Source organism: Jatropha curcas, chromosome 7, assembly GCF_041381405.1.
Source record: "Jatropha curcas cultivar XTBG-Jc1 chromosome 7, XTBG_Jcur_1.0, whole genome shotgun sequence".
NCBI lineage: Eukaryota > Viridiplantae > Streptophyta > Magnoliopsida > Malpighiales > Euphorbiaceae > Jatropha > Jatropha curcas.
This window is the reverse complement of record NC_143157.1, coordinates 28,640,277-28,660,415: the sequence shown is the minus strand read 5'-3', so window position 1 is coordinate 28,660,415 and position 20,139 is coordinate 28,640,277. Positions and strand designations below refer to the sequence as shown.

General features: G+C 35.8%; 5 protein-coding genes across 6 annotated transcripts; 3 read left to right on the top strand and 2 right to left on the bottom strand.

The window, feature by feature from the left end:
- Positions 1 to 424: 424 nt before the first annotated feature.
- On the bottom strand, positions 425 to 5,129 carry LOC105631876 (F-box/RNI-like superfamily protein). 2 transcript variants are annotated; one of them, XM_012214080.4, is made up of 8 exons: positions 4,680 to 5,129; positions 3,839 to 4,075; positions 2,918 to 3,324; positions 2,436 to 2,621; positions 1,983 to 2,175; positions 1,580 to 1,656; positions 1,219 to 1,381; positions 425 to 987 (listed from the first exon to the last, which is right to left on the bottom strand). In XM_012214080.4, exons 1-8 carry the CDS (start codon positions 4,944 to 4,946, stop codon positions 691 to 693), a joined length of 1,827 nt encoding a protein of 608 aa, XP_012069470.1. In that variant the 5' UTR covers positions 4,947 to 5,129; the 3' UTR covers positions 425 to 690. The 2 variants fall into 2 exon arrangements, with proteins under 2 accessions (XP_012069470.1, XP_012069471.1); XM_012214081.4 differs by having other exon boundaries at positions 1,219 to 1,369; positions 4,680 to 5,127.
- Positions 5,130 to 6,379: 1,250 nt separating this feature from the next.
- LOC105631880 (Mo25 family protein) lies at positions 6,380 to 11,851 on the top strand. The gene is made up of 11 exons (XM_012214085.4): positions 6,380 to 6,720; positions 7,381 to 7,545; positions 7,631 to 7,749; positions 8,775 to 8,849; positions 9,050 to 9,143; positions 9,251 to 9,310; positions 9,701 to 9,766; positions 9,852 to 9,950; positions 10,558 to 10,602; positions 11,181 to 11,283; positions 11,410 to 11,851. Exons 1-11 carry the CDS (start codon positions 6,598 to 6,600, stop codon positions 11,496 to 11,498), a joined length of 1,038 nt encoding a protein of 345 aa, XP_012069475.1. The 5' UTR covers positions 6,380 to 6,597; the 3' UTR covers positions 11,499 to 11,851.
- Positions 11,852 to 12,331: 480 nt separating this feature from the next.
- On the top strand, positions 12,332 to 13,874 carry LOC105631881 (BSD domain-containing protein). The gene has a single exon (XM_012214087.4). The coding sequence runs from the start codon at positions 12,442 to 12,444 to the stop codon at positions 13,672 to 13,674; it is 1,233 nt and encodes a 410-aa protein (XP_012069477.1). The 5' UTR covers positions 12,332 to 12,441; the 3' UTR covers positions 13,675 to 13,874.
- Positions 13,875 to 14,946: 1,072 nt separating this feature from the next.
- LOC105631883 (Bax inhibitor-1 family protein) lies at positions 14,947 to 16,793 on the bottom strand. The gene is made up of 4 exons (XM_012214088.4): positions 16,452 to 16,793; positions 15,775 to 15,888; positions 15,465 to 15,622; positions 14,947 to 15,351 (listed from the first exon to the last, which is right to left on the bottom strand). Exons 1-4 carry the CDS (start codon positions 16,711 to 16,713, stop codon positions 15,145 to 15,147), a joined length of 741 nt encoding a protein of 246 aa, XP_012069478.1. The 5' UTR covers positions 16,714 to 16,793; the 3' UTR covers positions 14,947 to 15,144.
- Positions 16,794 to 17,019: 226 nt separating this feature from the next.
- On the top strand, positions 17,020 to 19,952 carry LOC105631884 (Tetratricopeptide repeat (TPR)-like superfamily protein). Its single transcript, XM_012214089.4, has one exon. It carries the CDS (start codon positions 17,383 to 17,385, stop codon positions 19,423 to 19,425), a length of 2,043 nt encoding a protein of 680 aa, XP_012069479.1. The 5' UTR covers positions 17,020 to 17,382; the 3' UTR covers positions 19,426 to 19,952.
- The last annotated feature ends 187 nt before the right edge of the window (positions 19,953 to 20,139 follow it).

Below are 20,139 nucleotides of genomic sequence, written 5' to 3'. Positions count from 1 at the left end.
CTTTGTCACGCTCTCTTGAACCCGGTTTTTTGTTTTTTTTTTTTTTTGTTATTTTAACAAAATTACAGTTTCATTATTACTTGATTAAAAATTAAGGATAAGTGTCTGAATTATTTTTAAAAAGTGACATTCGTCTAATTATGCGCCAACGTGGACAGAATATATCATATCAGAAAATTATTTATAAAAACAAAAATTTATTTTTAATATTTATTTATAGAATAAAGTCAATTTGTTCATTTAAAATAATAAATTTGCAGATTTAATCAGTTATTTTTAAAGAGGGAAAAAAATTAACATAAATTAGTAGTTAATTTGATTGTTATTATTTTATTTTATTTTGAACTGTTAACAACAATTGAAATACTGATTGTTAAATGAGGTTGGAACTGGAAAAAGGGCATAATTGTAGAAATGCATTAAGTTAGAATAAAATTGCCTATTCATTTGAACATATGGAAATGATATAATTATATTCACAAAGTTTAAATAAACAGACAACAGAAAATCAAACAGAGTTACCTAGTGTGTATACAATACAACATAGGGACCAACAAAGGAGGAACTCATACATTATGAGGAAAAGAAAGGGCAAAGTTTTATATCACATCTGGAATCCAAGCACTTCACCCCAAATTTTGCAGCTTTGGTTCTGCAATTACTAGACAGGAACTTGAATGGATGTGGAATCTAAAGGTCGACGCATAGGTAGGAAATGACAGAGGCCGCTCTTCGTTTGGTCCTCTCACTAACCTTCCACTTCTCAACCAGGACCTTCTTTATGTTTGGACAACTTGACACCACAGTGGCTACTCCTGCTGCAGTTATTCCTGGGCAATATACCACATGACAGGACTCTAGCATTGTGCAATTTTTAACAAGATGAGATAGACCAACATCAGTTATTTCTCTGCAATGTGACAGCACAATCTCCTTCAGTAGTGGACAGCCTTCTCCTATTTCAGCCATTGCCATATCTCCCAAATGCTGTCCAGGATCAACCGTTTTAGTTTCAAGAAGAGAACGGAAATTAAAATAATTAAAGAAATATGCCAAGCTATTACATTGCTCAGGCTAACCAGTTCACTAATTAGAACATGATTTCATTGGCTAAAACATCATAGAGTGGAAACATAGTTTATTAATGTAAGTATCATAGTTTTTAAGTATATAAAAAGAAAAATGAAAAGAAACATAGAGGAGGGAATGTTGGCACACCTGAAGTACGCTTACATCTAGGTGAATGAGTTCGGGGCATCCTCTAGCAATAGCTGTTATTCCATCATCACCAATTAGGTGGCAGCCACTAACATTCAGTTGTTGCAAGGAGCAACCTTGACCAATGGCAATAAGTGCCTCATCTCCCACCCTAATAAATAAACTAAATAAGGGCGGATAAAACCGAATACATATCATCTACAGAGTTGGAGACATCATGAAGCAAATTAAGATGCAGGTTTCCATCACAAAATTTTCCAAATCAAACAGAGGAATAAAATTAAAAAGATCAAAAGAATCCAACTGAAAAGGCATTTCTAGTTTTGAAACGATAGAGAAATCATATATATATATATATTACCTATCACAAAACCGAAGGCTAAGATCTGTGAGAGATTTACAATTCTCACCAATGGCTATGATTCCCTTGTTACCAATCTATCAATGAAAAATCATGGGAAAAGAATTAAAAGATAAATGATGCAAAGTGTAATTGCAAAAGTGAAAATACATATTACTAGCAGAACACAAAGCTATACATCATATTGCTTAAATATGAAACTTAAAAACTAGTCCAACAATGTTAAAACATAAGTAGGCAAACAGTTAATAGTTTTCGCTAGAAGAAAAAGAACTTCAAATGAAAGATGTTAAGGAAACAGATATTAATAGAAGCTACAGTTGCTTGTGTGTGTGTTTGTGTGCAGGCATGTAGCAACACACATGCATGAGACACAGAATAGAGAGAAAGTGAGAAAGAGTACCTCATAACATCGGCGAATATGAAGTTTCTTCAAATTTCTACAGCCTTTAGCTATGCAGCAAATGGCATCATCACCAATACTAGAGCAGTCTACCAGATGAAGAGCCTGCAAGAACTTGCAGCCTTTTCCAATTTCAATAAGAGCATGATTACCAATCCGTTGACAGTATAACAAAGCCAATTCAGTGAGGCGTCTGCACAAGTTAAAACTTCAGTATGAAAAGTACGGCCTAAAGATGTTAAAATACAGATAAGATATGTTTTTGACTGCCAGCGACGGAAGAAACTGATTCACAGAAATGATGGAACAAATTTTAGACACAGAAGAATGTAAGCTATACAAGAATGATTCTTTAAACAAGCCAGTGATAAGGAATGAGAGGGGGGGAGAAAGAGAGCAGAAAAAAGAAAAGAATAAGGAATGACGAAGAAAGAAAAGAGAAAAAGAACCCACGGGCAAGATTTTCCAATGGCCTCCAGTCCAATCGTCCCAATATTGTGGCAGCCATTAACTTCAAGTTGTGTCAGTTCTCTACAACCAGTAGCAATTGCTTCTAAACCCTTGTCACTCAGGAAATAGCAATCACTTAAAGTAAGATTTTTCAACTTCTTACATCCACCCCCAATGGCACGCAAACCCCTGAAAAAATTATACTGCCTTAGACATCATGAATAATCACAGTTATCTAAAATGCTTACCACTACCTGAAGTTGCATATCAAATTCCCAAGGAAAAGCATTGGATAATAAGTATCCTTTGAATAAAGGAGAAAAGATGAACTAAAGGACCATAGTATAGTACTTGAACTGAATGTTAGCTTTCATGACAAGAAGGTTATTTATAAGGCAACAAAGTTGGGTCAAATAATATTTTGGTGGTTTAGTTCAAGTAAAGACATGTCATTTTAATTTCAAGGAGAGAGATGATCAACTGACTTGTCAGTGAATCGCTGGAAACTGTATAAAGCCAACACCTCCAGTGACAAACAATGGGTTCCCACGGCCATCAAAGCTTCATCTGTGACATTAATACATTGTAGCTTCAAAACTTTCAAAGAAGGGCATCCTTGGGCAACAGACAGTACACCTTCATTATGGATTGATTCTGAATCTAGTGATAGACTTTCAAGAGATTTGCAATAGGAGCTCACTGCTTCCAATGATATGTCTGTTATTTTTGCACAGGCTGCAACACTGACAGTCTTTAGCGATTTCCCACAGCCTTGGGCTAATTCAACCAAGCCTGTGTCAGTCAATCCTTCACAAAAACGTAAATTCAAATCTTCAAGCCGCTTACAACCCCTCCCAATAGCAGCCAGACCATTATCTCCAACATAGCAACCCTGTGGACAATGGGAATGGGAAAAGTAAAAGAATAAATAAATAAAACAAAAAGCAAGAGAGAAACTCAAGCTCAAGTAATGCTTACAATGTAGAAAAGTAAAATTAACTACCAATAGTTAATTTATGAATCTATTACTGCAGATATCTAAAAGCAAGAAGAAACATGATGCTGAGAGCAGTTCACTAGGCCAGTATATACTGCACTAACCATAACCTGACAAGTAAACTAGAGATTAGGTTACCAAACGCATCAGCTAAACTGTGGAGATGCTAATGTCTTTCTGATCCCAAAAGCTTTCTCTGAGAGAGAATTAAACAATTAAATACCAAGAAATGAGCTGACGTACTCCAATAAAATGATAATCTAAGACCAGCGGTTCTACATGCTCACTTAAGAGTACTAAAAGAAAATATTCTAAATATCCTCAATTGAAAGTAAAGTTAATCAACACATCTGCACAACAGAAATCCAAGAATTAATAAGTAAAACAGTTAAGAATTCATAAGTCTTACTTGTAAATCCAGAGATACCAAGAAACTGCATTTGTAAGCAAGAGACATTAAGCCTAAACTTGAAACAGTAGAGCACCAGATTAAACTCAACTTTTCAAGCCTTGGAAAGCCGTCACCAAGGGCACTCAAACCAGCATCAGACAAACAGTACGGTTCAAACTGGCCACCTTCGGATACACCTTTTTCAGAATGTAGCTTAAGAGGCGGTGTAGATTGGTCACTTCCCCTTTTTCTTCCCTATATAACAAACTACATTAATCAACATGCACAATACACTGACTAGCAATAACATACAAATGTAACTGCTTTATATTTCCCCATTCATTAAAAGCAAAACACCACCACAGAACAGACCCATACCCACCCACCCACATCCCCTTCCTGGCAGGTGATCATTTAAGAGAATTCAAGTATGGTGTTTAAAACTCTTCCATCTTCCTAGGACAAATCAAGTACACTACTTTCTTCCATGATGAACAACTTTTAGTTTCTTTCTTCATTAGCCTTTGCATTTTGCTCTTTTAAATCCACAATGAATAGCATATCAAGAATGATAATCATAATTAAAAAAAGATTGTTCCACATCAAATAACAAAATTCCAATTCAAATAACGTTAAACAACTTAATCACTTTTTCCCATGTAAAGTAATACAAACTCAACAATTAAAAAACCAATGAAACCTGTAAGAACGCAATTACATTGCGTAGCGGGTGAATTGTGAGAGCAGTGAACAATTTCTCATCAAAATGAATTAAACAGTTTCAAATTGGATTGAACTAACCAAACTAATTGGCATTTAGATAGGGAGCTACAAGGAAAGTATCGTTATTGAGGCTTACAAATGGGACTGGAATAGAAATGGAGAATCGTTCATCAATGTGAATAGTTTTAACATTGTGAAAGCGGCGAGCAAGAAGCTTGACGAAGAGGTCAGGGTTGCCAGAAGCGCCGATTCGAAGGGTGGTGCGGCTGAGGCGCTCGAGAGCCAACCACCGTTTGCAGACGAGAGAGCAGGCATCGCGGCTGCCCTTGGAGTCCAGGTGCCTGAAGATCTCGATAATCAGCTCGTCAGGTAGACACGTGTTGATCCAATCATGGCCTCGCATGTGGTAGAGATAAAAAAAAAAAAAAAAAAAACCTGAATTGATTGAGAATTGAAGTGAATTGAGTGGAAATGAAATTTTGATTTGCAGGAGATTGTTTAGAAGGCAGGAAATCCGAGGGAATAATTAATTTTTCTGGAAATTGGTGGAGTCGGCCGGTGGAGAAGGAAATGTTTGGGTGTGTTTTACCGAGAATGCCCCTGCTTTGAATATAACTACCGTATCGCAGTTTGACTGCAACCTGGTTTGATGTCGTTTCTTGAGACGTGGTTCGTTTCAACCGAAGTACGAATGAGCGAGGTCGTTCGAGGTCGGGTCCTTCGTTCAAAAAACAGAACGGACAAAACTAACAGTATGCATATATGACATGTCGTGTTTCATGTCGATCCATTTGCTGACACGCCACCGGCACACCGGCCGTTAAAATCATAACTTTGATTTTTTACTACATTAAGCAACAAATTAACAAATACATTGCATTAATAGCAACGTATTCCAACGGTCTCCGAGGATAAGTGGTTTTAGGGGAGCGTCTTGTCTTAAAATATTCATGTTAAATATTTTAAAAAGTATAAATAATTTTTTAAATTTTATTCTTATTTATGTTAAATACAGTAATTATTTTTTAAAATTACTTATATTGTGATTAAATTACCTTTAATTTTCTCATATCTTAAGAGAATTAATTATTTTTTTTAATCTCGTGTGAAAACTTTAAAATCAATTAATTTCTTTAATTTTATGTAAAAACTTTAAAACATTTAAAACTTTATTCTCCAAACACGCAATCTTAATTTGGTGGTAATGACTATACTTTCCATAAAATAAAATAATAGTATATCCCTGTTCCATAGAAAAAGTATTTATATTACTTGAAACCATAAATATAACATATTATTGAATTGAAGTAATAGTCAAAATCAAAACTTTTTTATATGTTTATAAAACAAAAGTAATATTATTTCCATTCCATAATATTTGTTATATTTGATAAAATAGTTTGTTCTAAAATACTTATCATATAATAATTTTTTTTCATGTTTACCTTTTATATATGACTAATAATTACTACGTCAATTTAATCATTTATTATAACGTAGACAAAATTAATAATTTTGTTAAGAAATGTAAAATTTCAAATTTGACAACAAAGATAATAGTTCTAAAAGAATTTGTTTGATTAAAGAGGCAATTGATGCCATTTGATCACTTAATTCTTAACATTTTACCATTTTTTAATAATAACTGGTAAAAATTAATTTCAAATTATATAATTATTGTTTTTATGATTTTTAAGTGACAATAAAATGGAAAAAACATTAAATTATACTTATTTAACTTGAATGGAATGGAGATCTACAGAACACAATAAATTTATGCACAATTATTTAAAAGTGATTAGAAATTCGTATATATTTCTTAAAATTGCAACATTTTAATTGAAATGAACGTCTTCATCGTTCATAGACTCTGAAAAGAAAAAGAAAAAAAAGCCAAAAGAAGAGAAAGAAAAACGAAGCTCTCAAGAACCTAAAAAGCCAAATACCACTTTTGCTTTTGCAGATTTTCTCATTTCATAACGCAAATTTTAGCAACCAATTAGTGAAAAACACAAACAAAGAGGAACTAAAAATTTGATCGATCGACGATCATCATGTCTTTTTCCTTCTTCAAGCCATCTCGGCCTAAAACGCCGCCAGAGGTGGTGAAAGCAATGAAAGATAGCCTCATGGCTCTGGACACGAAAACCGTTGTCGACGTTAAAGCTCTAGAGAAGGTATTTCTCTTTCTCATTTTTTATTACTTAATCCAAATGTTGAGGATTCATGTAAATGTGATTTTATTTTTCCTTCAGTGAGGCTATTTCGTTTGCTAATGATGCAATTGTGCTTTTAAAACAGTCGAGATTGTAATCTTTGTGTTTTTAGTTGTCTGATTGGATCAATCGTGAAAATAATCCTCCACAAAAGGGGAATGAACTAGGGACCTGTTTACTGTTTCTTAAAGATACAATGATTTGCTACCACGTTATGGCATTCTAGAATCATCATTGCCTTTTGCTTGCTTGGTGTTTAGTAGTTATAGCAACTGCCACATTCGAGCATTTGAAACCCTCAAATGGTTGCTGGGCAATTAGCCAGCTATCCCTACATTTTTGCATAAATTTGTTGCGCGTTGGCATCAAAATTGCCATCTCTTGGCTGCAGGCCCAGCAGTTGTGCTAGAGACTGGTCCTTTATGTCACCGAGTGGATGGAGACGAGCTTTAAAATGTTATAAGACAGCATTGCCCTAGGAGGGCAATTTGAATGGCCAAGGAGATTATATGCTGCTTTGTACATATAATCCCATTATATTGCAACTATTGTTACTGCTATTGTTGTTAGTATAGGAAGCAAAACACCCTGTTTTTTCCCTTTTTTTTTTTTGCCATACAGGCAATGGAAGAAGTTGAGAAAAATCTTGTGGCAGTGAGATGTATGCTTTCTGGAGATGGCGAGGTTGAACCAAACATGGATCAAGTTTCACAGCTGGTTCTTGAAGTTTGTAAAGAGGATCTTCTTGCCCTTATGGTTCACAAACTGCCTCATTTGGGATGGGAAGTGAGTTTGAACAGTTCTTAGCACTCTGACAAGCATTCTGAATTTACTTGAATTTGGTTGTGTGATATTTGTCCTTTTAAACCAGGCAAGGAAAGATTTAGTTCATTGTTGGTCCATATTGTTGAAGCAAAAGGTTGATTCCAAGTGTTGCTGCGTGGAATACCTCGAGAACAATTTGGAATTATTAGACTTCCTTGTCGTGTGGTAAGCTTACTCCCCTCTCTGTTTCTCTTCTTAATATTATCTACATATCCTATGAACTTTGAGATTCTTGTAATAGGTTCCTTGTGAGCATCTCTTCTCCTACAGGATTTTGGTTTCTCCATGGTCTTCCTGAATGTTGTGCATGACTTACTTCTGGCCCAGAAAGGTATAAGGCTTTTTTGTGTGAAAGAGAAGACAATTTTGAACAGATTCCCATACTGGAATTTGAATTCTGATAGAACATTGAAGAGAGAGGCCATCTTACCCCAAGGACACACTGGGATTTACATTATAAGGGCAAAGTGGCTTTGGTACAGCCAGTGCAGCTAAAAATCTGAAACTAGGAACATTACAGTTGAAGCAATGGATGCCAATTAGTTAATCTCCTAAAGTCCAAAGAACCATTAACCATGATGAATGTGCATTACTGTTGTTCTTGCTGTTGTCTATTTGATCATTAGGTTTTTTTTAAAAGCTGTGTTACTTGAACTGGGGATTAGTATGGAAAATGAGTATACATCGAAGAACGTACTCAGCTACTTTTACAAATTCCAGCAGTGATTTGAAGTGAAAAGTCAATATCTGTGCATAATTGTCCTGTTCTAACAATTTTTTTTTTTTCTATTTATTTTTTGGTAAAGTAAAGAGGTGAAGTAACTGTGGGTTAAAAGACTTGTCTTTTGTCCAATTATTTCAATTCTTCTAAAAAGTTGTGCAAAGTGCAAAAGTATTCGAATTCTTGAGGACCGCAACGCCACGATCCTGCAGGAAGGGGGCAGGGTCTCCAACCAATACTTTGGGAGTTGGTACGCCCTATGGGGGTGTCTTAAATCGGGACGTCAACACCTGACTGGTGGCCTGAGTCGACGGGGATAATGACTAACCCACCTAGTAGTCCCTTTTTTTTTTTTTTTTTCGTTCAAAAAAAAGAAGTATTTGAATTCTTGAGTTGTCCTATTACCATCTAATTATGAAATTCAGTAGTTTTGTATTGCATGGGACTTATTGTTTTCTTTTGGAAACAGCTATGATAACAAGGAAATTGCCTTGAATTGTGGACTTATGTTAAGGGAGTGCATCAAATTTCCAACACTTGCAAAGTAAGATAAGACATCAGGCCTTTTGTCAATTTGGCATATGTTAAAGAAACTTCACTGTTCTTCTTGTATGCTTGATAATTATATGAAATAAAGCACAATAATGTAACTATTGGAAGAACTATTCTTGTTTGCTCTTGTTTTTGGCTTACTTGTTCTGCTTTGAGTTCATCACATTGTTAATTTTTGTTGTGATTTTTCAGATACATACTGGAGTCTGCAAGCTTCGGATTGTTCTTCAAATTTGTGGAATTGCCAACCTTTGATGTTGCTTCTGATGCTTTCTCTACTTTCAAGGTCAGAGTTACAAGTTTGTAAGTCCTTAATTTCTTGTATGTTTACCAGTTAGTTTGGAAGCTTCCGGCTATGGTTGCTTTACATGTTTGGAAATAAATTCTTGCCAGGATTTGCTTACTAAACATGACACCATGGTTGCTGAATATCTAACAGCACGCTATGACGAGGTACATTTCTTTTTTATCATTTTCATGGTATGATTTGAGAAAGCTTAGACAGACCTCAATGTTCCTTAAGAATCTGTCAATCTATTTGTGTTGATGAAATAGCATCCAACAAAAGGATATGCTTTGCCAAGGACGCTTTCTTGTTAATCACCAACAAATCAGTGGTATCCAAGTAACACTTATGCTGTTAGATATTCTTTTTTTGGGAGACGGCAATTCAACTGAACTCATTATTCTTTTTTGGAAAAGCTTATTTTAACTGATTTTATGTAACACTTATGCTGGGGAAACTGAATATAACTCTTTCCATAATTATCTTGGCATATTTATCTTATTCTTCTTTTCTTGTCTATATAAGATAGCTAATATGGTAAGGTGCTGTTTTTCCAGTTCTTTGATATGTATGAAAAACTACTGACATCCCCTAATTATGTGACAAGAAGGCAATCGTTGAAGGTTAGTCTCTGCTCTAAGTGTTTATAGATCATGCCCTGATGTTGTTTTGTTATGTGAGTTGACGGGACTATGTCAATGATTTTAGCTTCTGTCAGATTTCCTTTTGGAGGCTCCAAATTCCCATATAATGAAGCGCTATATTTCAGAAGTTCGATATTTAAAAGTCATGATGACATTGCTGAAGGTGCCAAAATTCTCATTTCCACTCTTTATGTCTTCCATTTTAGTTTTGGATTGATTTTTTTTCAAGTTCCTCCTTATAAAACCCAATTAGACATGAAATTAAAGACCTAGAGCTTTCAACAATAAAAAGTTTTCTCCACTTTTAATGTTATAAACTCTGGATACTGAGAATGAGAAACCCATTAAGATTTCTTAACTCAAAATATAAAATTGCAAAGTAGGTCTTCAATTATTGGATTATTTATATATTTTCCTCTCTCAAATCAGTTTTGTCTTGTACTACTGCTTTACAAACAGTCTCCAATGTAAATACGCTTTGGAATCTCATGGGAATTGACGCCCTGGTGAATCTATAGGCAGTAATATTTACTTGTAAACTTTGCTGCGTCTGAATTGTTACAATTATGTTAAACTACTTCAAGAGCTGTTAAATAAAGGTTACTTCCTTAGTGTGTTGCAAACTTCAAAGTGGAAATTATTAGTTTTGTGTTAACAGGGATATTTTGAACTATAATATATGTTCAGCCATCTTGATTATAGATTTGAATAATTTACAATAGCTTATTTGTAAATTGACGTTTCTGTCTATTTGTTTGTTTTCTGTGCAGGACTCAAGCAAAAATATTCAGATCTCAGCTTTCCACATTTTCAAGGTTCTGAGATCTCTTTCTTTCTTCTTATTCTGGTTGTTAGTCATATCCGGGCTATTCAGTTTCCGGGGATGCTGTAATGCTCCCATACTTGTTTTTCTCTAAAATTTGATCCCCCTAACCATCTACGATGTGCAATACGATTGAATTTACCATGCAAAATATTTTTCTTCCATATAAAGTTGATTGATAATTTGACGTGGATCATAATATGGAGGGAATAAAAAACATAATATATGAATAACTCTTTCCTTTCCTTCAATTTTTGCTTTATCCCGGCAATTAAAGCAATCTGATTGAGGTTGTCATTTAGCCTTGTTGCACAATCTTTAGACACAGCAACTTATAACTATTGCCTCTCTCTGTCTCTCCCTTAACATTTTTTTTTTTTTTTTGAAACAATGGTTGTCTCGTAAGAGTTGAAATACAAATGACCTTGTTTTGGGTTGGAAAACTTAGGCAGTATCATGAGTCTCCCTTTTCTAAAATATAAGTACAAATCCTTTATTGCAGCTTTAATAATGAAAGAAGAGTTGGCATGTAATTTGTTCAGAGTTTTTGATCTCTTGGCTTTCATGCAGGTTTTTGTTGCTAACCCGAATAAGCCACGAGAAGTAAAAGTAATTTTAGCAAAAAACAGTGAAAGATTGGTGGAACTGCTTAATAATCTTTCCGTTGGAAAAGGTAATCACTGTGTATTATCCTTCTGCCCTTGCACCAAATATATGCAAATAGCTGATGGAATGGAATTGCACCTTGATATTGTTGCAAAATTTTCTAATATCTCCTGTGCTATTCGCCTCCTTTCAGGTGCTGAGGATGAGCAATTTGAAGAAGAAAAGGAACTCATAATCAAGGAAATTGTGAGAGTATCACGCTCGCCATATCTGGATAGTTAGGTCCTTACCTTTATAGCAGGTTTTCTTTTTCTACTGAGATTCTGTCTTACGGTTCATTCTAATTCCATATGATGATCTTCCGGCAACTGCTGTTTGCCAAAAAAAGTTGGTGTTTGGGGAGTTTCAAGGTATTCATAGGGATATGTGTACTTGCAATCGTTTTGCCCAAGAAGTGATACTGAGCAGTAGAAATTGACATTCGGTCTTTAAAACATGTCTAAATAGTAAATTGTTGGTTTTGAGTGGTCAAAAGGCATTTGTATCATAATGAAGTTATGTTGTTTTTGCTTTTGTTCTTTATTTGTGCAAACATGAGTGATCAAGTTTTAATGCATGATTTTCTTATGAGCAAATTTTAGGTTCACAAGTCGCTACCTTTCTCTAGTTCAATGTCAAGACTGGAGTTTTTAAGCTTTGGAAATGCATATGAACAAATAAAAATAATAATTTCGATGGAATGCCAATGATTGTGAAGAAATTGTGCTTATCATTTCACTTCTTAATTCTAAAGCTATTATTTTGCTTGAGTTATCATTATTTTTATTTTGCATATTATTTCAATCACAAATCATAGTTTTATTTTTTTCATTCCATTTTGATTTTTTTACAACATTTATTCATTTGGACGTACATACATATTATACTAATATTTACAATAAAATATTAAATAAAAAGCACCTAATAAATATATTTATTTTTTTTACTCAATAACATATTATCATTTTTATTATATTATTAAAAAAATCAATCAAATATATTTAGAAAAAGGAAAAACAAAAAATAAATGTTAAGACTAGTTTCCTTCTCTTTATAAGCTTTGAAATCCATCAAAACACAAAAGTATATTCCTTTATTGAACTCTCTTATATTCTCTCCACCCAAAACCCAGAATATAAAATCGGTCCTCTTTTCCCCGAAATCCAATTCCCTTTCATTTCCTCAAATGAATTTCTTCAAATCCGTGTTCTCAGAGGAAACCACTCCTCCCGATTCTCCTACATCCCCAACCGATACCCCAACCTCCGACCCCCAAACCCTAAACACTCAACCTACCGGTACTCCAGCATGGTCCTTCGGCGGCTTGATCAAGACCTTAGCTACTAAATCCGAATCTATGATCGAAACCTATCGCAAGGATTTCGAGGAGTTTGGATCCGGACTTAAAAAGGAGACAGCAGTTATTAGGGAAGTGGCCTCCCGTGCCGTCAAGGACCTTCCAGCTTCACTCGACGTTGGTGCTTCCGTCGCGCAGGAATCGCTGGAGACTGTCGGCCAAGCAATTGATGACATCGGAGCCACCGTCTGGAAATCCACTTCACAGATAATCACTCACGGTAGGGACTCAATCGTCGCTTCGGATCACGATGACTCGGATTCTTCTGATAAACAATATAGCGACAGTAAACAGCAGTCTTTGAATTTAAAACGGTACAGTCGTTTTGATATGCAAGTGCGTTCAATACAGTGTGATTTAAATACTTACTGCATTGAACCGGAGGATAAAGTAGAGTATGAGAATTGGAGGTTAGGATCTTTTTCTATGGAAGATAAAAAAGAGGAGATAGAGAATTTATTTAGCGAAAATAGGACGATTAAGGAAATTTATAATGACGTGGTGCCTAGTAGAGTAGATAATGAAGGTTTTTGGAGTAGATATTTCTATAAAATGCACAAGTTGAAGCAAGCAGAGGAAACAAGAGCCTTACTTGTTCAGAAAGCAATTTCTGGTGTAGAGGAGGACTTGAGCTGGGACTTTGATGATGAAGATAAAGAAGACGACAAGCGCAATGAGCCTGTATCAGAAGGCCAATCTAGTGGAAATTTAAAGAAAGAGAACGATTTCAGTGAAAGATCTGAACTTGAGAATACCAACGCCAGTGAGAGGAACAAAATGGAGGGGAATGTAGTGGCAATGGATATGAAAGGCGATAATGGCGATTCTTGTAAAGATAGTGATATATCAGTAGTTTCAAGTCAATCGTTACTGCCAGAGGAGGATGACCTTGGATGGGATGAAATTGAAGATATTGGAATAAATGATGAAAGCAGAGGGAAAACCACGGGGAGCAACGCAAGTACCAGTAGACTTGATTTGCGTAAGCGGTTGAGTGTTGCAGAGGAGGAGGACCTGAGTTGGGATATTGAGGACGAAGATGATGAGCCTGGTAAACCATGATTCCTACTCCATAGTTGATGATTAGTTCATATGCAAGATAAGTGATTTATTCTTTGTGGTTGTGTAATTATCTCTCCTTCCTTCAACTGATTGGATTCATACGTTAGTATTTAAGTTTTACGAGTTCCCAAGTACATGTCAATACGAATTGGTTTTACTTTTTTAAAAATTAAGCTCCAAATTTAAAATGTTGATCATAATGAGTTCGAGTAAATATGACTAACCTGCAGTTATCTTTTGGTAATTGTCTAATTGCATGGATCACCGATGTTACTTCTGAGAGAGAATTACTGGGAAAACAAAAGGTGAGTTGAGAATTGTTGATCCTTTTGTATTGATTTTGTTGGAACTTAGTAAGAAACAGTGAAAATGCTTTCCCTTTCCTTTCCATGTAAGTCGATCAACCTAATATGATAAGACTATCTTGTTCATTTTTTAAGTTTCTAATCTTACAGGAAAATAATAACTGAGAAAAAAGAGTTTTTTTTTTTTTTTTCAATCTTAGGTCTTAAATCATTCCAGATTCCTTCATTCTTCTTTGCGTCTTTAGCTTCACATCGGAGTGCAAGACTGTGTCTGGGTCTCGTTCATATGGTTCCTTTCTCTGTAAAAAAATCATTAATTTCTTCATTTGCACTTCACTTCAGATTATGCATTTGATCTTTTACAAAATTTAGCTTTCCAAACTTTGAGGTAGGGTAGCCTTTCAAATTCTTAACCTCTCTGTGCTATAATTGATAAATGAAGATGATTTGCCCTTTGACTGGTGGGGAAAGCTGAAATTTTACAGCCAAAATATGAAGGAAACCGTCACTCAAGGAACAATACAAACCCGAGGCAGGATTTTCTTAAAACATTCAAGTAATTCTTCAGCCATCGTTTGTTTCTAATTTTCATCATATTGTAAGAGCTTGGATCCTAATTATCAGCATTATCGAGGCATTGAATAAATCAAAAATTTACGCAGCAAGCTAACTCTGTTTCTTGTTTGATGGTTCGCATTCCTACTGTATGGGAAAAAATAAAGTTTGGTTGCTATTGCTTCATCATCCACAGTTTGGATGGGAGCGAAGAACCTACTGCAGTTCTCACTTTGCGTCGTCAAACCCATGCTAATAAATGTCAAATTGTGCAACTGCCAACAACCAGATTTGTTGCAATCCATCAGTAAAGTGTCTCAACATCAATCCAAAATCAGATCCAACTACCATGTGGCAGTGTAGTGTATCATGCAAAAGCAAATTAAAAAGAAAATAACACCACACAAAAAGATGCGAAAGAAAACAATCTCAACAGCATATCTATTTACTAGAGTTGATTGGGTGAATGTAAAGTAAAGCCCTCCAGGCCAATATAAGAAGAGTGCACTCAATGCATATACCAACTATCCACAATCTTAACTTGCTTCAGTTATTACAAATATATAGTTTGCATGCTAAACCCCAGCCGGTGAAGAGTGTACAGTACAAACTAATTGTTTCTTTGACTCAAAACTCGTAAAATGGAAAGGAACAGGTTGAGAATGTCCAGGTAGAGAGCAGCAGAGGCCAAAATATACTCATCATATGTAAAGCGTTTGATCAAGTGATCAGTGTCATAAATGATATAGCCACAGAATATCAGAGCACTAATTCCACCATAGATAGCGGTAGATGTTGAGCCAAGAGGGAAGAACATCTGCATAATAAACCACAAACAGACGTCAGACAAAACCACATATTCAGCTGTATCCATTAAGCCATTATTATAAACGATGACTTCAAAAAACAAAGAGAGATGAGGCATCTAACCTGGATAAAACTGGTTAGTATGAGGATGATGAGGCCGGTGAACAAAATTGGTCCCAAAAAGCTGAAGTCTTTTCCCTTCTTGGCAGCCCAGAAAGTGTATGCAGTTAGAGAGCAAACCACAGCAGAGGTTAAAATTAGTGCTTCAAGCACAATTTTGCCTAGAATATACAGAACACAATATTCGTCAGATCATAAACAAAGTTTGTATGTTAACTGGTCGATTACAAATAAAATTGTGACTAAAAATGGAACCATAAAAAAATGCAATTCTTTGTAGAAATTCTGAATAGGGGACGAGAAAGATACTGACCATCTGTATTAGCACAACTTACTCCCACCAAAAAGCTTAGTGACACGGTGAAAAGACCAAGGATAATCAGGTTGACAGGGTGCTTCTGATGATAAACGTGCAACGGCCACAGTACTGCAATTTTTAGTTTATTTTTGAGATAAATTCACGATAATTTCAGAAAATGAAAAAAAAAAAAAATGAAGCATCTATTTTAACTTTGCAATTAGAAGGCATTCCACCATGAGTAATAAGACCAAAAAAAAAAAAAAAAGACAAAGCAAACCAAGAGATTCACTAGACACAAAGCAATGAGCTGAAAGTTTAAATTGACTTTATCATCTCAGTAAGAACTTGTTAGAAACAAATACATAACCAATGCTACAGGTCCTTCAAAATTATCTCCTCAAAGGTCAAAATTTCTCTTCAAAGAGAAAAATCCATATAGATGACAATCAGAGCACCAAAACATCGCCTTTTGCATCTTCGCCAATAATTATAGAAGACAATTATAAATGGCAATAGAAAGATTTTACTAATCATTCAATCCATTGATCAAGCAAATTCAATATCAAAAAATCCCCACAAAAACAGAGAAGTTCCAGATAAGTTTTAGATCAAGTAACTAACAAAAACAAATCTAATTTGAAAGTCAAAATTAAGCAAGGGAAAATGAGAGATCTGAATTGATGACATACGGACAAAGGGAACGATGCAGAGGAGCAAAAGGAGGCCAGGACTCTCGGCAAGGAGATTGTTGATGGGAGTGTAGAGGACGGTGGTGGCGGAGACGATGGTGGTGAGAATCAGCTGAACCGCCAGAATTCCGTAGACCTTACGAATCAAGCCCCATCGCAGCTGGTTCTCCCCCAGACCCAAACCAGGGTATAAAGTCTCACCATTTCCCGCTTCGAGATCAACTTCCTTGTCCTTGGTGCTGAGGCTCGTGAATCCGTGCATCTCTTCCTTCTCTCTGTATCTCTTGACTTGTATTTTCTCTCGTTTTCTCAGGAAAATGAGATACAGCGTTAAAAAATTAGGATGCCTTCGTTTATATGTAGGGTAGGGAGAAGAAGACTTCAATTGGAGACTTATCATTGACAGTTAACGTGACAAGACGTTCTTGAAAAAACGTGTGACAGACAAATTGTGGTGGAGGATTGCTTAGGTGGGCTCCACAAGTAATACTGGATCATTGGATCGAACGGGTAAAATCATTGTGATCATATTACAGGCTGTGACGCTAAATTTTATTCCCTAGGCAAATGAATTACTTAAGAGTACTCAAAGTGTTTTTCGATGCTATTTATCCCGAAAATTTTCCCAATTTTTAAATTGGAAATCGGAGTCTTGCTCTTGTTGAGCTGTGCTCTTTGGTTGAGAGTTGAGACCCATAGCAACCAATACATAGGGCGGCGCATCTTCATAGAGCCATAGAATCTTGGCAGAACTGGAAAATGTTAACAATTTGGGCGTTTCAAAATTTTGCTGATTCCATTTTCGCCTGTAAGTTCGATTGCTAGTTTCTAATATTCTCTCTTTAATCGATTCATTTCTGTATTGTACCTTCATTTTTTGCCGTTGAAGAAGAGCTCTATTAGGGACAAGTAGCCAAATCGGTGTTATTTCATGGCTAGAGCTCCATCATCCGTTGTGATTTTTCTTCGCCAAAGCACGAATAGCACCCGCCAAAACTCCGGTACCCAGATCCGAAAAATTACTGTAGAACCTAAGAATAATGAAGTTAATGGAGAGGGAAGTGACCGAAATCAGAATGACGAACTGCCTCAGGGTGTGAACCAGCATTTTACTGATATAGCAAAAGAAGTTGCTAAAATCATGAGAACAAAATCCAAATGGGAGCAAACTCTTTTGTCAGATTTTTCTTCTTTCAATTTCACCAATCCCCAGTTCTTTTACGAGCTTTTGAAGCACCAAAACAATGCGTTTCTTTCGGTAAAATTCTTTCATTGGCTGCGTTTGCATTCCGATTTTGTACCTGACCAAGTTTCCTGCAACTTGCTTTTTGATTCACTTTTGGATGCTAAGCATACCAATGCTGCAAAAAATTTCCTTGAAGTTTCAGGTTTTAGTCCCGAGCAGGGTTCTTTAGAGCGCTATATTGGTTGTCTTTGTGAAGGTGGGATGGTTCAGGATGCAGTTGATGTCTTTTTAAAGTTTAAAGATCTTGGAGTATTCCCTTCAATAGCAACATGGAATTCAGCATTACTGGGTTGTCTTAATGCTGGGAGGACAGACCTAGTTTGGAAATTGTATCATCATATGATGGAATCTGGAAGGGTTATGGCAGATATTGATGTTAAGACTGTCGAATATCTTATTCGAGCGTTTTGTATTGACGGTCAAGCTTGGAAGGGTTATGAGCTTCTCAGACAGATGTTGGAAAATGGATTAGTTCCTAGAAATATTGCTTTCAATGTATTGATATCAGAGTTCTGTAAGCAGAGGAATTTTGCTAAAATGTCTGAAGTTCTTCACATGATGATTGCCAATAATTGTGCTCCTGATATTGATACGTATCAGGGAGTCATCAGTGGTCTTTGGAAGACTAAAAGGTTTCATGAAGCTTTAAGGGTGTTCAATGATCTCAAGGATAGAGGTTATGCCCCGGATAGAGTCATGTATAAAACAATGATTCATGGTCTTCGTGAAATTGGATTGCTTGATGATGCTAGGAAGCTTTGGTTTGAGATGATCTCTAAGAATATTCTTCCTGATGAATACACTAATAATACACTCATCAGTGATCTTTGGAAGAATAAAAGGTTTAATGAAGCTTTAAGGGTTGTCAATGATCTCAAGGACAGAGGTTATGCCCCAGACAGAGTCATATATACAACAATGATTCATGCTCTCTGTGAAAGGGGATTGCTTGGTGATGTTAGGAAGCTTTGGTTTGAGATGATCTCCAAGGATATTCTTCCTGATGAGGACGATTACAATGTGCTGATCCATGGGATTTGTAAGAGTGGAAATTTTGAAGAGGCTAGGAAACTGTACAAGGAGATGCATGATAGGGGTTATGGGAAAACCACAGGAAGTTACAACATGATGATTTCCAATTTTAGCTTAAATGGAGGGGAAAATGAGGCTCTTGCCTTGTTTAAAGAAATGCCACAAAAGGGAATTGCTCGTAATGTGATTTCTTATGATATTTTGATTAGACAATTTTGCAAAAAAAGGAAGGTAATTGCTGCTAAGGAACTATTAAAGGAGCTACTGGCACATGGTATAAAGCCGTCAACTTTATCTTATACTCCCCTTATTGAGAACCTATGTGAAACAGGAGACATGAAAGAAGCAAAGGAGTTGTGGAATGATATGAAAAACAGGGGTTTGAAGCCAATGGCCTCTGACTACAATCTTTTCATTACAGCACTGTGTGAACAAGGTTGCATAATTGATGGGATGGAATGCTTAATTACTATGCTGAAGAATAGTCTCAGACCACGGAATAGAACTTTCAAAACATTATTTCGTTGTCTTTTACAGGATGAAAGGTTAGATGATTCTTTATTTCTTTTAGATCGTATGTCTGAGATAGGATACTCTTTTGGAATAGGCACATGGTATGCTCTGGTTAGTAAACTTAGGCAAAAGAATATCCTTTCTTCTGAAACGTGCTTAGACAGGATTCTGGAAAGCAACTAATTTTGACATTTCTACATTGTTTTTGTAACTCCTGCCAAGAATTGATATGCAATTCATCTTCCAATTGTTTCTTTGAAATATTTAAGGAGAAATCTCCTTTCTGAAGTGATTACTAACAATTACAGTAGATGGATGGAGTCAGATACTGGAGTTCCAGTTATAAAAGCTTCAATTTGGAAGTTATTTTCACTATTTGGTGCTTTGTGACTCATCATCTGCGCTAATTTGAAATGGAAGAGCAGCCTGTTGTACTAGTTTCTTCTGCTAACTGCTCGAGGTTACTCTGGCATAGACTATAGTGGCATTAATTATTGGTTCGCCTTTTGGAATACTTGTTGCTCCATTGACCTGGAAGCTGGAAGAATGTGATAAACTGCAAGGCCCACCCGCCAAGCAATGTAATTTGTTTAAGATGGAGAGAGAGAGAGAGAATTGGAAGTGAGCTATGATAATTTACATTATTACTATTCTGGCTCATGTATGACTTGGGAATTTTCATAATCTTGTTAAAGGATTTTGCCTCCGTACATCCTTAATTGTTGTCTTAATTGTCATCTCATATGAAGGACTGTACTGTAGTATAGTAAGCAGCCATTGGGCATTGGCTTACGCTGGTCTAAGAGAGGCTAAGCCATCAATCTATGAGCGTCATCCACCATCCTAGCAGGGTCTGTTTATGTAGGTTCGCTGTATGTTCTTTCTATTTGTGGGCTT

Excerpts from the sequence above, each read along its gene's own strand:
- LOC105631876 (XM_012214080.4), bottom strand. The coding sequence starts at position 4,946 with ATGCGAGGCCATGATTGGATCAACACGTGTCTACCTGACGAGCTGATT. Across the intron at positions 3,325-3,838 it reads TGGTATCTCTGGATTTACAA|GGTTGCTATGTTGGAGATAA; the intron begins GTAAGACTTATG and ends CATTGTCCACAG. Across the intron at positions 988-1,218 it reads TAGATGTAAGCGTACTTCAG|CATTTGGGAGATATGGCAAT; the intron begins GTGTGCCAACAT and ends GATCCTGGACAG.
- LOC105631880 (XM_012214085.4), top strand. The coding sequence starts at position 6,598 with ATGTCTTTTTCCTTCTTCAAGCCATCTCGGCCTAAAACGCCGCCAGAG. Across the intron at positions 10,603-11,180 it reads CAGCTTTCCACATTTTCAAG|GTTTTTGTTGCTAACCCGAA; the intron begins GTTCTGAGATCT and ends GCTTTCATGCAG. Across the intron at positions 11,284-11,409 it reads TAATCTTTCCGTTGGAAAAG|GTGCTGAGGATGAGCAATTT; the intron begins GTAATCACTGTG and ends GCCTCCTTTCAG.
- LOC105631881 (XM_012214087.4), top strand. The coding sequence starts at position 12,442 with ATGAATTTCTTCAAATCCGTGTTCTCAGAGGAAACCACTCCTCCCGAT.
- LOC105631883 (XM_012214088.4), bottom strand. The coding sequence starts at position 16,713 with ATGCACGGATTCACGAGCCTCAGCACCAAGGACAAGGAAGTTGATCTC. Across the intron at positions 15,889-16,451 it reads CTGCATCGTTCCCTTTGTCC|TACTGTGGCCGTTGCACGTT; the intron begins GTATGTCATCAA and ends TAAAAATTGCAG. Across the intron at positions 15,623-15,774 it reads AAGTTGTGCTAATACAGATG|GCAAAATTGTGCTTGAAGCA; the intron begins GTCAGTATCTTT and ends TGTATATTCTAG.
- LOC105631884 (XM_012214089.4), top strand. The coding sequence starts at position 17,383 with ATGGCTAGAGCTCCATCATCCGTTGTGATTTTTCTTCGCCAAAGCACG.